The sequence below is a fragment of the Jaculus jaculus genome, chromosome 17, assembly GCF_020740685.1.
Source record: "Jaculus jaculus isolate mJacJac1 chromosome 17, mJacJac1.mat.Y.cur, whole genome shotgun sequence".
NCBI lineage: Eukaryota > Metazoa > Chordata > Mammalia > Rodentia > Dipodidae > Jaculus > Jaculus jaculus.
Genome location: NC_059118.1, coordinates 58,840,627 through 58,858,490, shown reverse-complemented (window position 1 = coordinate 58,858,490; position 17,864 = coordinate 58,840,627). Strand labels below are relative to the sequence as shown.

The 17,864-nt window shown below is 44.7% G+C and overlaps 1 protein-coding gene across 2 annotated transcripts in view; it reads left to right on the top strand.

The window, feature by feature from the left end:
• Tmem170b (transmembrane protein 170B) overlaps nt 1–17,654 on the top strand; it is a 32,843-nt gene extending 15,189 nt beyond the window's left edge. The window contains exons 2-3 of one of the 2 annotated variants that reach the window (XM_045137077.1): nt 10,038–10,208; nt 14,759–17,654. In XM_045137077.1, coding sequence (XP_044993012.1) covers nt 10,038–10,208; nt 14,759–14,889 — 302 coding nt within the window. In that variant the 3' untranslated portion in view covers nt 14,890–17,654. The remainder of the gene's footprint in view (nt 1–10,037; nt 10,209–14,758) is intronic. The other variant, XM_045137078.1, reaches the window with a different exon arrangement.
• The last annotated feature ends 210 nt before the right edge of the window (nt 17,655–17,864 follow it).

The following is a 17,864-nucleotide window of genomic DNA, read 5'->3' as shown; positions in this document are numbered from 1 at the left end:
CCCACAGAGAGAAAGAGGCAGATAGAGTGGGGGAGAGAGAGAATGGGCGTGCCAGGGCCTCCAGCCACTGCAAGCGAACTCCAGATGGGTGTGCCCCCTTGTGCATCTGGCTAACGTGGGTCCTGGGGAATCAAGCCTCAAACTGGGGTCCTTAGGCTTCACGGGGAAGCACTTAACCACTAAGCCATCTCTCCAGGACAAGTTAGTGCTATTTTAAAGTCCCTGTCCAGTGGTTCTACCAGTTGGACCAGACGAGTCAGGTTCTCAGTTGCTTTATCCCAACAGTAGGCGGTCTCTTCTGGGTTTGAGTGCATCTAACAAGTTTTGGTTGTTGGGAGGCAGAGCAGTGGGCAGCCAGTGGTGGCTCTGCACTGGGCTGCTTCCATTACACCTCAGAGGCCAGATCTCTCCAGATTTCTAATGCTGCTTGAGCTTGAGGTGCAGCCTGGGTGGTGCGTGGCTAGCCCCAAGGTTAGTATTCTGCTGTCACCTTCAGTCGTCTCTGCTCACCATGGTCTTCCCCTGTGGTGGACTGCTGCTGCTTGTGGGAGTTTCCTGTGTCCTCAAGGATAATGACCCCTGCTTGGGGCGGGGCTCTTGGCGATGCGTGCTTTCCATTTCTCCCTAGGGATAGGAGGTTTTCCCTCTGCCTTCCCTACACTGGAGCTTCAGTACGTTTTTGTCATCTCTTGAGGGTGAAAAGATTTGCTGCCCTCCCCAATGCCTGAAAGTGTTTGCTCTGTATAAAAGAAATATTCCTAGGAACTGGCAAGGTGTCCTTCCCCTGTAGGCCTGTGTCACCAGGTGGCTTTCTTCATCTTCTCGCCCACCACCCAGCCTTCCTAGAGTGGATGCGGGAGAGAGAACTGGGTGCGAGCCCTGAGTCTGCTTGCTGCTGGTCTCACTGTACTTGAAGTCGACGCACTTAAGTCATAGGTGGCCTTTGACAGCCTGTGACAATTGTAATTGAGAGTTAACCCACTTGTGTGCTGTCCCCTCCAGCCCTTGTGGCATGCCACCTGTAGCCTCTGTCTGGCGTCACCTCCAGCCCTGTGTGATGTCACCTCCATCCAGCCCCTGTGTGGTATCACCTCCTCTAGCCCTTTTGTGGAGTCACCTCCATCCAGCTCCTGTGTGCTGTCACTTCCTGCTGGTGTGTTTTACACAGGTGACACCGTGTGCTCTCTGAAGTTTGATTTCCTTGCACCCTCCCCTGTGGGCTACGGAACAGTTCTTGGTGTGTAATTCCTCCTCGCTTTTAGGGTGGAACATTCCTTGCACCTTCTATATTGCAAATTCTGGTTCAAATTTAACCACTTAACTGTTTTATTAATCACAGATTTTTAAAGTTGAAAATATAGATAGTATATTTAGAAAACAATTGTAGATATTCTGAGTTTGAGGCTTCCTTCTATTGAAAACATGGACAGCCATGTACATGCAAGGGTAAGTACCCCATTCTTCCCCGGACTGACTCTGGCTCTAGTTTCTGTGCCTGCTTCTTGCTAACATTTGGATGGCATTGTAAGCAGACCACACATGCTTACCCCCTTGTGAATCCTATGCCATTTTCTATGCAGCCATCTTTGCCAGAAATCTGAGACCAGATGTGACACCACCCTTGTTCCCCTTACCCAGGCTATACCAGCACTCTTACATATTTACCAAATTCTGTTCTAAGGGCAGTACCTAAGTCTAGGCCTTAAATTCTCTTTCTTTGCTCTTCATATAATTTTATAAGTGCACATCTGTTTCAGTCCCACTTCCTTCTATCTATCAAGAGTCATATGTTTTTAAATATTTTATTTTTATTTATTCGAAAGAGACACAGATAGAGAATGGGTGTGCCAAGGCCTCCAGCCACTGCAAATGAATTCTACATGCATGTGCCGCCTTGTGTATCTGGCGTATGTGGGTACTGGGGAAGCGAACCTGGGGTCTTTGACTTCACAGAAAAGAGCATTAACGACTAAGCAATCTCGAGCACAGTGTCATGTTTTTAAGAGGTAGATTTGATGTCTAAATTCCGTGTTTAAAATCTTCCGTTCGATTTCCATAAACTTCCACCTTTGCATTAAGGCCCACATTCTTCAGTCTATCACATCCTGTCCCCTAACCTCAAGCTCACCACACCTAAGTGCACCTGCACATCTCCCTCCCTTCTGGACAGTAAAGTCCCATCCTGCAGTCTGCGCCATCCCCAGGTCCTGGCCTTGAGGTTCAGCACAATTGCAGCGTACACGCACGTCTCTGTACATTCTGGACAGTGGAGTCCCCTCCTACAGGCTGCCCCGTCCCCATGCCCTAGAGGTTGAGGCCCAGCACACCTGCAGTGTACATGGACATCTCCGTACTTTCTGGACAGTAAAGTCCCCACTCTACAGTCTGCCCCGTCCCCATCCCCTAGCCATCGAGGCTCAGCACACCTGAGTCCACATGCTGATCTTCCTGTAGTTTCTGGCTGTGGCCAAACCAGAGCTTCTGCAGTTTCATGCAGCTGCATATTTGAGCGCCAGTGGCTGCAGCAGGGGTTTCTCGTTCTTGCCTGTGCCTGGATGTCGCGTGCTTAGTGCACGATGGGCACGTACAATATCTTGGGTTCAGTCCCCAGCAACAAAACATTAGTTTTTATAAATAGTAAATAAACATGTGGCCTTGTGAACCGTACAGTCTCTGTCACAGTCACAAGCCCTGCCTTGCAGCGTGGCAGTAGTCACAGCATGCCTGTGTCCAGGACAGTGTTATGGATTCAGAAGTTTGATTATTACATAATTTTTTACCAGTTATAACATAGTTCTTTTTTATTTTTTAGAAAAACACTTTCTGGCTAGAGAGATGGCTTAGCGGTTAAGGCATTTCCCTGCAAAGCCAAGGGACCCAGTTTTGATTCCTTAGGACCCATGTAAGCCAGATACACAAGGTGGCCCATGCATCTGGAGTTCGTTTGCAGTGGCTGGAGGCCCTGGTGTGCCCATTCTCTCTCTGCCCCCATCATCTTTCTGTATCTCCCCCCTCCCTCTCTTTCAAATAAATAAATAGAAATAATTTTTTTTTTTAATACACTTTCTTAGCTGGGTCTTGTGGTACACACCTTTAATCCCAGCACTTAAGGAGGCAGAGTTAGGAGGATTGCTCTGAGCTTGAGGCCAACCTGAGTATACATAGTGAATTCCAGGTCAGCCTGGGCTAGAGCAAGACATTACTTCTAAAAATCAAAACCTAAACCAACAAAATTACAAAACTCTTTCTTAGCATAAAAATCATTGTTAGCTTACAGACTGCTCAGAGACAGGTGGTAGGGTGGCCAGGGCTCACAGACCATCAGACTTTGTTGACTTTCATTTGGGGACTTTTCCAAATCACAACTGCACCATCGTGGTCATGCCATATCAGACCTGGAGAGTCTAATAAAGCCCATGGCTCTATCCCCAAACCTAGAAGTTTCTGCGATTAGAAACATAGTGGGAGAAAAATCTGTGCTTAAGATTTGTTGCATGGAAAAGCTTGAGGTGCCTAATTTGAACACAGAGGATTAAAAAGTATCACATGGACTGTTTCCATAGAGAAGGTAGAAAATTATGAACACCTCCCGAATTCAGCCTTTTACAGGTGTGATGTTTTCATCTTGAGGCATAGACTAGTTGAGGAACAGTATGTTTTCAGTATTAGCTTGCTGAGGCATTAAAACAATTAGTTGCAAACCAGGCGTGATGGTGCACGCCCTTAATCCCAGCACTTGGAAAGCTGAGGTAGGAAGATCGCTATGACTTTGAGGCCAGCCTGAGACTACATAGTGAATTCCAGGTCAGCCAGGGCTAGAGTGAGACCCTACCTTGAAAAACCAAAACCTCTAAAAACAAAACAAAACAACAACAGCAACAAACAAAAAAGCCCAGGCCACTTGTATGACATTGAGGTCTTTAAATAAGCTCCTCATGTATAACAGCCTAAAGTAGTGATTTCCACCTATATTGTACATCATGCTTGGGAGGGATTTGATCCAGATATAGTAGTTGAGGCCTCCAAACATGGTATAAGTTGTTCTAGGTAATCCTTGGCAATGGCTTTTGGCTAAATAAAGCAGCTAAACTCCTTAAAGAATTAAAAAGAAAATAAAAGCTAACTTTTGTATTTGTATTAAAAAAAGTTTTTTAAAAAATATTTATTTATTTGCAAGCAGAGAGAAAGAAGAGAGAGAGAGAGACAGGCTGAGAAAGAATGGGCACACCAGGGTGACCTCTGGCCACTTGCAAACAAACTCCAGATGCATGTGCCTTTGTGCATCTGGCTTACGTGGGTCCTGGGGAATTGAACCTGGCTTTGCAGGCAAAAGCCTTAACTGCTAAGCCATCTCTCCAGCTCCTAATTCTTTTTATGTAGTTCAGACCAGCTGTTAAACAGGGAAGGCTGTGATGTCCCTCCCCTCTGCCATCCTGCCTATAGAGCTGTCCGTGTGTTCCTTTCTTTCACTGTTTTTACTCAGCATTTTCTAGACGAATCTCTCAAAAGGTTATTTTTTTCTATTGGCATTTGCTCAGATTAAGAACGTGAGTAACAAAAATGGTGACTTGGTAACCAGGGCAGGTGAGAGTTGCAGGTGCAAGCAGAGCTGTTTCCAGTATTGTTCTGAAACCAGAACAAATTTAAATTCTCCTACCTCAGCTCTCACCAGAACATAAGCAAACCCACTACAGTAACCCAGGCAAGATTGGTTAGCGCTTATTTTGGGTACTGCATTTTTCAAGCATTTGTTTTGTAGTGTGTTTAGCACCAGCAGTGGCCCCCACTGCCAGTCTCAAGGGGTATGGTGGAGTATGAGCAGAAAAGAAGCCTGGAGAATCTCTGGGTGTTCACACCAGCCATGTAGCCTAAACAGTTGGATCAAATTCTCTCTGTTTTTCCATTGGTTTGGAAGCTACAATTTCCGGTCTCTGCATGAGAGGCCAGGGCTTTGCATCCCCTGCACCCAGTGCAGCTTGATGGTCTAGCTCATTCGTTGCCAGTCAGGTCCTGGCGTGAGCCCCTCCAGCCTCCCTGGCTTGTGCTTGGAGGGGGGCGTGCGTCCTGCTGGTGCTCTTGGTTCCTTGGGCGCTGTCTGCGGTCATGCAGGCCTGCTTTGCCACTGATGGGGTCAGGGTCTATGGGTTGTGACATCTGCTCTCTCTTTGGCTTTCAACATGCTGGAGTTGCTCATGAGGACCCTAGCATCGCCCGTGAAGCTGGCATGAAGCCCCCAAATGTTTGGTCCTCCTGGAGCAAAGCTACGCAGTGTGGAAGACCACAGGAGGAGGAGGTGGCCATTCGCGGGACTCACATGCAGTCAGCCGGGGTTGTTCTTGTGGTCACTGTTGCTGCACTTGTTAGAGCCGTCCTCTGTCAACCAAGATGCTTTTTAACTTTGTTCCTAGTACAAATACCCAGGGACAACTCTGTCACTTCTCTATCCCAGAAACATGATTTAGTGAAGTCAACAGACTAGGGAATGGCTCTCAGACCCTCCTTTCCTCTTGGTCGCTTGCTTACCTAAGACCTCCGGGCACCTGATCCTGCTTGATTCCTGGAGCCCTGCCACTCTGTCACTCTACCTGAGCCAATCATATGTCTCTTGTGATTGCTGCTTGCAAGTAGGTCTTCAGACAGACTTGCTTGCCCAGACCTTTGGAGGGCCTGTCTACGACAACAAGACCACATTGACGAGCCAGGAAATTCAAGATAATTGTGGTAGCTCATGACCAGACTTAGAGTTAACTATTCATAACAGGGCCTTTAGTCTCTGCAAAGGAGCTCCAGACGCATGCGCCTCCTCGTGCATCTGGCTAACATGGGTCCTGGGGCATCGAACCCTGGTCCTTTGGCTATGTAGGCAAATACCTTAACTGCTAAGCCATCCCTCCAGCCCTGAATTGTTTAATTTTTAGTGCCCTTAGTTTAACTTGAAGCCACTTGTCTGGGATTGACTGTGTGATATGACAGCTGGGAGAGAAAAACCTCAAAAAGGCAAGTGGGTCCGACCCCCTCAGTCAGCAGTCTCCCTTACTGCTGGGAAGCATGAGTGGCAATCCAGCACACGTTGGCAAAATGTATCAGATGTCTCTTCCTTGAAATGATTTCAAGTTTTCGTCATCCGTTCTGTGTGCCAGATCTTTATGAGTATGGTAGGGTCAGCTGAAGCTGGTTTTAAAAATCTGTTTGTTTGTTTTTCCATTTTCTCCTTATTTTTCTATAATTAAACATTTAATTTTGAAATTGTGGATTCATAGCAGGAGTAATAAATGTGTAGAGGGGAGCTTGTACCCCCCTTTACGCCACTTAATGGGCATGCCTTAGAAAAGCACAGCACGTAACAGCTCACGTATAGTTCAGTCCACCAGCCGTCTTCAGAAATCACCAGTGTTACTTGTGAGCTTGTACTCACTTTCACTGTGTGTGTGTGTGCGTGTGCATTCATACTCACTTTCATATAATTTTATCATTTATATATCTCCCACCACAGGCAACATTGCCAGTGCCACAAATATGCCTTATTTTGCCCTTTTCTACTCCTTGACATTTTGGAAAAAGTTTATTTTTATTTTTTGTCATTGTCTTGACAAACTATTTTAAATTTATGTTCATATTTTACTTTATGCTTTAAAAAACATTGTCCTTTAAAACAGTGGTCAGAAACATAGGTAATGAAACCCACTCATTGTTTTCTGTACTTTCACAGAGAAGTATTGTGTGACCAGACTGGTGTTTTCTTTTGGTCCGTACCAAGCAGTTCTTTAGGACACCTGTGAGGTGTCCTTTGATTCCACTCTGACACTGTACCCGGAGCTAACATTAGATTCCAAGCTAACAGCTCAGTCCCACAAGACTGTATCTACTCAGACGTCATTCTGTACTTCTGACCAGCTGTGAATTACAGGTTCCCCTACCATTTGGATGGCTTACAGAACTCGGGAAGCACTATACTTGCCTGTTTGCTTATAAAGACACATCCAGTAAAAGACATGAATGGGACAAGGAATGGGGAGGGGTGGAGGTGGGCTGGTGGAATGTTCAGGGTCTCTGATCACATTAGCCAGAATTTCCACATGTTCAGTAGCCTGAGGGATGGCCAAATTTAGTAATTCAGTAGTCTTTCTAGAGGTCAGTCTCCAGATCTCCTCCCCTTTTTGGAGGTAAGTAGGTGGAATTGAAAACCATGACATCTCCCTAGTGACCAGTGCCGTCTGAGGCTATGTAGGGTCCATTATACGTCCTCTCGTTCCTGGTGACCAGCACCGTCTGAGGCTATGTAGGGTCCACTATACGTCCTCTCGTTCCTGGTGACAGCGCTGTCTTAGGAGGCTATTTAGGGTCCACTATACGTCCTCTCATTCCTGGTGACCAGTGCCGTCTGAGGCTATGTAGGGTCCACTCTAAGTCACCTCGTTAGCATAAACTCAGGAATGCTGAAAAGAGACCTACTAAAAATGCAAATGACACTTCTGTCTCAGGAAATTAACACAGTGCCTGATATCAGGAACCAGCCACAAACACCAGATATATTTACTAGATACAGATGCACCTCATGGGGCATAAAGTTCCTGCTCTGTGTGTGATTCTGTCAGAGTTCAGCATGTTTACATTGCTCTGCCACAGAGCTGCACATCTTTTACATCTTGCAGAACAAACTGCAGAGGAGGGTGAGAGGACAGAAAGGAAGGTGGGTGTACATGGAGAGTGTGAAAATGTCACACTAAAGAACATTAATTTGTAAAATTACTATGAGTTAATTATAATAATAAAGGAATATTCAACTATAAGCCTATATAGTCATTATCTCTGATGGTCTCTGGCAGTAACCATTGAGTTTTCTAAGAATTTGACTACTTTAGATGTCTCATGTAAGTAGAATCATATACTGACTGTCAGTTTTTATGTGACTGGCCTCATTCTCTCAGCAAATATCCTCAAGGATTGTCATGTTAAACTATTTGACAGAACTTCCCTTTTGAAAACTGAATAATTTTCCATCGCTGCATCTGTGACATTTGTTCTTGTATTTTGTTCATGGGTATGTGGGTTGCTTCTGCCTCTTAGCCCTTGTGAAAGGCTTCGTGCTTCCAGTATCTCCAGGAGATTCTACTTTTAATCCTTTGGGGTGTGCACCCGAAGTGGAGCTGCCAGGTCATATGGAAATTCTCGGCTTAGTTTTCTGAAGAACTGCCATACTGTCTTCTCTTTATGGCCACTGCACTCTTTTATATCTCAACCTTGTGCTTGTACAAGTAGGTTTTAATGGGCAGTTTTGTGCCCCTTTTTTAAAAATATATTTTATTTATTTATTAGAGAGGGGTGGGAATGGGCACACCAGGGCCTCCAGCCACTGCAGACGAACTCCAGATGCGTGTGCCCCTTGTGCATCTGGCTTATGTGGGTCTTGTTTTTTTTTTTTTTTTATTTTATGAAGTAGGGTCTTGCTCTAGCCCAGGCTGACCTGGAATTCACTATGTAGTCTCTGGGTGGCCTCGAACTCATGGCAATCCTCCTACCTCTGTCTTCCTAGTGTTGTGATTAAAGGTGTGCGCCACCATGCCCAGCTTTGTGCCCCCTTTTTAAAGTGACTTTTACACTTGACTGAGAGTGAACATTTAACACAAGGCAGATGAAATCTGTTGTCCTACAGAATATTTGCATACCTAGGCTAATACTCAGGAGGATAAGAGTGCATTTTGGAGATAGCTTTTCAGTTAGAAGTAGCAAGCTTTGCCTGAACTAGTTCAAATTGAAAAGGTATTTTCTTACAGAGAAGGTGGGGTATTCGGTTGTCTCTAGGGGTAGTAATGAGACAGGTTCCTTGGCGGGGTCTTGCCCTTAGTGAATGTGTTTTCTACTTTTCTGTACTGTGGGTTTCTTTGTGTGATGAGGAGTGAGTTCCAGACCTGGAGTTCCAATTGGTCCCAGAGGATCAATTGCCCTAATGTCCCTCACAGGTGTGGCCAGGGAGATGGCGTTTGGAGGTCATGGCATCGTTGTTGGGAACTCTTGGTCGGTTGCCTGGAAGGTAGCGGCATCCTGGTGGGAAGGAAATGCACTCTAGAGGATGGCGTGCTCTGCCGCCGCATCCCAGCCGCGACCTGAGCAGCAGATTCTGGCCCACTGAAGCAAGAATATGTTACTTGAGAAGACTGGGTATGGGGTATTAGGACAACAAGAGACAAAGACTTGGTTTTTGTTTTTTGAGGTAGGGTCTCACTGTAGCTTAGGCTGACATGGAATGCACTATGTAGTGTCAGGGTGGCCTCGAACTCTCAGCGATCCTCCTACCTCTGCCTACCAAGTGCTGGGATGAAAGGCATGTGCCCTGTTCCAAAGACTTTTAAATACATATATATTTTAAAAGCTGAGTGCAATGGTGCATGCCTTTAGTCCTAGCACTCAGGAGGCAGAGGTAGGAGGATTATCATGAATTTGAGGCTAGCCTGAGAGTACATAGTGAATTTCAGGTCAGCCTGAGCTAGAGTGAGACCCTACCTTGAAAAATCAATATATGTACACGTATACATACATACATACATTTAGATATACATACAGTATATAAAGTGGGGAGCTATGGGTGAACTGTTTGAAATCCTTAAAATCATTGACTAATGATTTCTGGGATAATTTGATTTAAGGCATAAATTTTAAAATTATTTTAGTGCTTTTAGGTGTAAAAACCAGAAAAATATATATCACATAACCATCAGTTAACTTTTATAGTCATTTCAAGAAGTTGGCAAATGTATGGGGTTTAGGAGACAATCGGTGGGTGGCCACGTAATAATTGGGATAGTAGAGAACATTAGAGTGTGGTCTTTATCTTCTGGAATGATGGACGGATTCTGTCCCCGTGAACAGCGGTGAGGACGAGGCCCGTGACTTCGCGCTGCCGTGGGTCAGACGGGCGCTGGCCGGCTCAGGTGCGCTGTCACTGAGCTTCCCAGGCGGAGCCCTGCTCGCTGCCTGACTGCCGCGCGTCCCGGCGCGAGGGCGAGCGCGGCCGCACTGACGCTCTGCTCTCCTTCCAGAGATGTGGTACTGGGTCTTCCTGTGGGCCCTCTTCTCCTCGCTCTTCGTCCACGGGGCCGCCGGCGTGCTCATGTTCGTGATGCTGCAGCGGCACCGGCACGGGAGAGTCGTCTCGGTCGTCGCCGTCAGCGTGGGCTTCCTGGCCTCTGTCACGGGAGCCATGATCACTAGTAAGTTGACTGACTTCTGGACAGATTTTGTGATAATCGTTTTGATCGCTATCCTTATCGTAGGTGAATCCTTCTTCTAGCTGTCCTCAGCACTTTCACCCCGTGCCTGCTGGGTAAAGGTGTCACTCTCGCACCACACAGGAAGTGAATGTTGCTAAGTAGCCGTGCCAGTAAGATGTTGATACATATTTATTATGTTTGTTACGAAGAATTTATCTAAAAGCACTGATTTTTTTCCATTTTGGTTTATATAAATAGTTAATGCCAGAATTAGGTTTTAGAAAAAGCAAAAATAAAACTATGACTCAGTTTCTTTCTATGCAATGCCTAGTTTTAGCTTTTAAATTTTTTATTTTTGGCCAGTCTAAAGTCATAAGTGACGTCTCTTAGCTGGTGACTGCTGAGGCGCACACCTCCTCTGGTGCTCAGTGGGCGCGGACACAGCTCCTCCCTCCCTGCACAGTGCTTCTTACGTCCTCTGCTCTCATTGGCTGCTCTTGTTCCTCTCACTGAATTGCCAGTGTTTCTCAAAGATTAAAGGTAAAGGTAGGCTGGAGAGATGGCTTAGTAGTTACAGAAAGTACTTGACTGCAAAGCCAGCTCCCACATAAAACCAGACGCACAAGGCGGTGCTTGCATCTGGAGTTAGTTTGCAGTGGCTGGCTATGGGCCCTGGCATCGCCATTCTCTCCTTTTCTCTTTCTCTCTCTCAAATAAGTAAATTATAAATAACTAAAAATAACAGTTTTTTTTTCCCCAAAAAAGGTAGGCTTTGTTGGTTTGGGATTTTGCAAGTAACTTCTCAATCTCATATCAGTTCTCTTCATCCTTAATGTCACTTATGGAATAGAGATGTTTAAATCTCAATGTAAACATATAATTTTTTGCCTTATAGTTTATAACTTAGGGCCTTATTTGAGAGGCTCTCATGCCATTATAAAAATATATTTTAAAATATAGTCTTCAGATTATGGTATAGTTTTACCATTTTTATTAAAGCCTTTGATTTTTCTGGGGCAGGAATCAACAGCATTTTTCTTGAAGGGCCAAGCTGTAACTGTTGTAGATTGAAGGAGGTGCTCTGCCCTTGGGCACAGCACAGCGCAGCGCAGCGCAATGTGCAGATGGGGAGCTCATTCACAAAGCCGGTGTCTAGGACTGATACCACGATGTATTCCCTGTTCAGCCTGCCTCCGTTTTGGGGTATTAAATTCAATTTCCATCTGAAATTGTAAGTCAGTTTTATCCCACTGTTTGCTAGAAATTCATCATCTCCTCGTTGTTGTTGGTATCATGTTGTGTGTGACATCTTCAGGGTGCGGAGCTCCATCTTTCCACTCTTCTAACTTGGGTGTGGTTTTTCTTGTGTGTGTGTGTGTGTGTGTGTGTGTGTGTGTGTGTGTGTGTGTTTAATCAGTTCCTGCAGCAAGGCCACTCTTGAGTCAAACCTGGCCTGTCATGGCAGCTTGCACAGCCCTGATCTAACTGCACAAACTGAATTTGAAATCACACACTATCAACATAAATTCTGCCCATTCCGTTCCCGTTTTTTCTTTGTCAGGAAACCACACCAGACAATTGAAATCACTTCTCCCTGGTGCGCCCCGCAGACACTGTGGCATTTTCTCTTCAGTGATGTCTCTTCCCCTGGTGTTGGTGTCTGTCTTTTCCTCACCTCCAGAGACACGTGCAAGCTGCTTTCTCCACTCACCTTCCCACTGCCAGTCTTCTCTTCAGGGATCTCCCTCCTTTCTAGTTGATTATTTCTTTTTTTTTTTTTAAATTTTTTATTTATTTATTTGAGAGTGACAGACACAGAGAGAAAGACAGATAGAGGGAGAGAGAGAGAGTGGGCGCGCCAGGGCTTCCAGCCTCTGCAAACGAACTCCAGACGCGTGCGCCCCCTTGTGCATCTGGCGTGGGACCTGGGGAACCGAGCCTCGAACCGGGGTCCTTAGGCTTCACAGGCAAGCGCTTAACCGCTAAGCCATCTCTCCAGCCCTCTAATTGATTATTTCTGTCCTTGCTGACAGTGGACATTCCAAACATGCATCTTGACTGCCAGCTGCCCGCCTTGCGTCTTTCTTGCCTGGCACTTTAGTCTCATAGCTCACCAGATTGTGAAGACCACCAGCGATCTTTTAACTCTTTGTTGCTCAGCTCAGGGACTCCCTCCTGAAGGTGTGAAAACTCCAGCACAGATTGACATACACATGTAAAAAGATTAATATTCAGTTGTGTTGTTTAAAACACAAGAGAAAGACAACACTAGAAAAATGAACGAAAGGTGTGACAAGAGTTTCACAGAAACAGAAGCCTTGGTGTAACCATATTAATTGTCAGTGGGAATTATATATTTTCATAGAGCTAACATTCCTTAACCCATCAGACTGACAGAAACAAAAACAAATCCAAAAACTCAACTGCTCCGAGTGACTGGAGTATGGACCAGTCTTAACTCATCTGGAAGTACAGTCTGGCATTGCCTGGCACAGGAAAATGTAGCGGCTGTTTCCACGCACTGTGCAGTGACTTCTCCTAACCTCCGCACTCACCCATCTCATAGGAAGTCAGGCAGGAGAGGATATGTGGTTGCCCAGAGTAACAAGCTGCAAGTAGTAGAACTTGGATTTGACTCCAGAAGTCTTATGTAAGCACAGGAAGTTTACATCATTCAGCATTAGTATGTGTAATAATCACATGATTTGGGGACTTAGGGACACATCAGCCCGCAGCTAGCATTTGTATTTCTGTGTCTTGGGCTAGTTACCCAGTTTCTTACAAGCTCTGCTAGGTGTTACCACGAAGGGGTTATGTGACATTTAAATAAGAATCATCTGCAAAGTTCCTGGCAAGATACCTAGTATGAGGGAATAATACTATCTTAGTTTTCTTTCATTTTATAATACTTTTACTTTTATATTTGGGAAACATTAAGTGAAGTACAAGGAGTCAGTTGTTGGCTCACATTTTTTATATTTATTTATTTATTTGTGAGAGAGAGAAGGACATAGATAGAGAGAATGGGTGTGCCAGGGCCTTCAGCCTTTGCAAATGAACTCCAGATGCATGTGCCGCTTCGTGTATCTGGCTTATGTGGTTCCTGGAGAATCGAACTTGGGTCCTTTGGCTTTGTAGACAAGTGCCTTAGCTGCTAAGCCATCCCTCCAGCCTGGCTCACATTTTTTGAATTGCATCTTCAGCTAATGTTTATGAATAGCTTTATGCCTCAGTAACTAGTAATTCAGTATCTTGGAATAGTTTGTTTCTATTATTTTTTTTAGGTTCTTTAACCATTCTAGGATTTGGAAGTAGGTTTGTTTTTTTTTTTTAACTAGAGAAATAGTTCAGGGCCACTTTGGTCTATAAGGTATTATAATATTAATGTTCCTTCTTTATTACTCTGAGTGCACTTTGGAAAGTAACCTCTTAGGCACGCATCATTAGACAGAGTGTATTAAGCATTGTGTCAGAGTTTCTGAAGGTCTTTATAATGCTGAGATGTTGTCATTTTGGGAAGCATCTATTATCTTCAAAAAAAATCTCTAGAATACAGTCAAGATCGCCTTTCACTTTTATGAGGGATGAAGATACTAGTGAGCAAATAACTCCAGTTGTGTACTTCAGTGAACTGTTTGGTACATTATAAAATGTATTAATCATGTATCCCTATACTTTATACAACATTTAAGAATTTATTTTATTCCAAATCAACAAGAAAAGACACTTGGAATATTTTTCTTTAACCTTAGAAGTTTTATTAAGTAGTTCATCTGCCATATCATTTGTAACTGTCAGCACATTAGGTAGGTGTGCTTATAAAAAGAATGGTGTGTTCTGGTCAACTGAAAGCCTGGGAAAAGATTACAAGAATAAATGATTAATTTTTTGAACATACTTGGTACTTGGATGCCACATGAACTAAGCTTAGAACATGTGTGCTGGTGGAGAAGCGGTGTCTCACTGGGTGGTGAGCGTGTCGGGTGAACGTGCGAGGCCAGTTCTCACTGGGTGGTGAGCGTGTCGGGTGAAGGTGCGAGCCGGTTCTCACTGGGTGGAGAGTGTGTCGGGTGAAGGTGCGAGCCGGTTCTCACTGGGTGGTGAGTGTCTCGGGTGAAGGTGTGAGCAGGTTCTCACTGGGTGGTGAGTGTGTCGGGTGAAGGTGCGAGGCCGGTTCTCACTGGGTGGTGAGCGTGTCGGGTGAAGGTGCGAGCCGGTTCTCACTGGGTGGTGAGCGTGTCGGGTGAAGGTGCGAGCCGGTTCTCACTGGGTGGTGAGTGTGTCGGGTGAAGGTGCGAGCCGGTTCTCACTGGGTGGTGAGCGTGTCGGGTGAAGGTGCGAGCCGGTTCTCACTGGGTGGTGAGCGTGTCGGGTGAAGGTGCGAGCCGGTTCTCACTGGGTGGTGAGCGTGTCGGGTGAAGGTGCGAGCCGGTTCTCACTGGGTGGTGAGTGTGTCGGGTGAAGGTGCGAGCCGGTTCTCACTGGGTGGTGAGCATGTCGGGTGAAGGTGCATTGAAACACAGTGCTGACCCTGTCTCTGCTTCCTGCAGGTGCGGCGGTGGCGGGCATCTACAGGGTGGCTGGCAAGAACATGGCCCCGCTCGAGGCGCTCGTGTGGGGCGTTGGGCAGACTGTGTTGACATTAATCATCTCCTTTTCAAGGATCCTCGCTACACTCTGAGGTTTCTGAGGGAACATCGTCTTTACCTAAGGAAATGGTTGTACAGATTCCCTGAAAATGGAATTGTTAACCAGTGGAAATGTACAAGAGTGTGGACAGAGGGAGTCAAACCCCTTGAGTCGCGTGGAAAGCCTGCCCTCTGGCGTTCAAGTGATTGCACTACCGCACTGCACCTCACGTGCCTCGGGCCAGGCAAGGTGCACGGAGATGGCACTGGAAGCCGCTAGAAGAAGCACCTTGTTCAGCTGCCAGCCAGGTTAACCTTGGTGTTGAAATCACCACTCTCAACAGTGTTGTGTCAGGTTACAGGGACGTTTTGAGAAATTGATACATGTGCCAAACTTCTTTCTTTGTGTTGACATTGATCATGTAGCTGTAGATGAGTGCTGTGAGCACACTTGACATGAATTCAGGTAACGTAGGAAGACTTTTTTTGCAAGCTAAACCCCGTGTGAATGCTAAATTCAGAGTCCTTTAATATGAGAGAAATTGTTTGGTTTTTAATGCTGAGCCATTCTGGGACTTAGGGCTTTGATGTGTTGAGGTATTATTATGTGAGTAATAATAGTCTTCTTAATGGAAGACTGGCTAAACTGTTTCAAGGACTCAAAGTAGGGTGCACACTTTTCAGTAATATAACACCCTTTTAGGAATTCCCTCATACATAATATTCTATTCATACAAATCCCAAAACTTTATGGGTCACACACAGTCACTTGTGTGTCATAAAAATATAATTTGAAATTTTTCTTATAACTTTTGTAAGAAAAAGTCTGAAATGCATGTTGTATTCTCCAACCCTTCTAAGGAAAACTTTTGCCTCGTATGTCGTGGAGAAGCACCGTGTTGGCATTGCAGTGTGATGGCATCGCTCAGTGCGTGCATCGTGATTTTTGATGAAGCAGTCTCTCGCTCTGGAGTGCTGACTACTTAGAGTGGCCTAAATTAGGCTGTGGAAATAAAAAGTCTCATTCATAGATTGGTAATAAGTAAGTTACATAGGAAGAATAATAAACATCTTATTTTGTATATGTGGCAATGTTATTATTACCCTAACTAAAAACAGGGAATAGAGTAAAATTTAAGACTTGACAGACTGGCCCTTTCCCTATAGCACAGAACACATGTCCAAGGGACTCAGTTTAGTTTTCAGTTCTTACAGCAGGAATGAGTTAAGTTTGTGTCTGTGGATTATTAAGTTTACTAGAAACTCTGGTCACATTGATTAAAAGTGGAAATGTCCTCTGTATAAAACAATCTAAGAGATTGGGGCAATATGCAGTTGCTTATTAAAAATGCAAGAAGTGGCAACGCATCCAGACCTGGGCTGAGTCCTGGGTGGCGGGGCCCGGAGCGCTAGTACAGTCACACGTGTGCCGTCGGAGGAGGGCTGGTCGTGGCAGCGGGAGGGATGGCCCAGCAGGTGGCCCAGGGCTCCAGCTGCTGCTTAGACATTAGGCTGCTTTTAGATTGCACTCAGTGCTAAGACTCGTGCTATCAACACCCATTTCATTTCCTCTCTTGAAAGAAGGATGTATTAACTTACTAAGCTCTGGTGGGTGGTTCTTCAGCCAGTATGGAAGCCAATTTAGGGATTTACTAATACTGTGGCTTGGAAAGTTAACAAAATAATCAATAACTAATTATTTATGCTTGGAGACCCTTGAAGTAAATCTTAAAATTGATTCTCTATATTTTGTGTACAACTCTACTATTATTTTCATGTGTTCTTTGTACTCTTACTGTTTTCTAAAATTAAACTTAGGCATAACTTTTTCAAGTCAGTTTAGCTTTTCCTTTTCTGCTAGGCTCAGACCACTTTCTCTCCCTGCTGGCGTAAGTGCTATTTAAAGCACTTGGGTCCTTCCCAGTGGAAATACCAATCTGTGGAAATAGCTTCCGACATCTAGAATGCGTACTGAGTTCTGTGTGGCCACACTGTGATTTAGGACGGTTGTTGTCCTGGTCTGGCTAATATGGAGTGCAGAATTCCTAGTCCCAAGCCAAGAACAAAATAATTTAGACACACTGAATGTGTGAGTGAATGGACCAATGAGATTTAAACTCCCCTTTCTACTCTAGAATGGAAGTATCATTGAGTGATTAATAATTAGCTTGTAGAGCGTCCTGCAGTTATCTCATTGTCAAGTTGATGTACATTAAAGATTGACAGTGTGTGATTTCAATCTAGGGTCTCTTTGATCTCAGTTATTTCCATTGGGATTTTGTGTAACTCACTCATGTTGTTTGGAAATACATTTGACTAGTGTAAATTGATGGAATTGCTTTAACAGCTGTTTACATGCAGAGATTTTTAAGAAGGTAGTGGTTTCCTATAGAGCTAAGAAATGTTTAATGATATGTCTATATATTCACTCAAATATATTGTTATATACATATATAGAGAGCTATATATGAATACAGTCTGATCAGGAAGATTTTGTTTAATGAATGCATTCCTGTTCAGGTAGAGAAGTTCATTTGTTTAGTGGAAGGATCTTTAAGTGGATTTGAGGATGTTTGAAGGTTTGCTGGAGACCCTTGAGACACAACAGAAGTTCTCTGTGATGCAGTTGGGCCACACTTTCTTAAAATTTGTATGTGTTTCAGGCAGGAAATTTTCCTTATGACAAGTGAAGGAAGGAAGGGGGATCTGCTGCTGCTGGCATGTCTTTAGATTTAAAATGTTTAGTGAAATCAGCTCCCCAAAGAAGAAACTTGTATAGCCCCAAAGTTAGTACTTAACATACTGACTAGAAGCATTGACAGATCAGACTTGGGGGCCTCAAGCTGGCTAAAAACAGAGCTTAAGACCTTTCAAAAGAGGCCCAAGTGATGTGCCCTGTGGCACAGTTTCATTGGTTCCCTGGGGCAAGGACAGTCCTAAGGGATGCTTATATTCAGGGCCTGTAGTTTGTTTATTAAAATCCCGATGTTTACCATACAGTGTTTGAGCTCCTGCCCAGTGTGCTCTC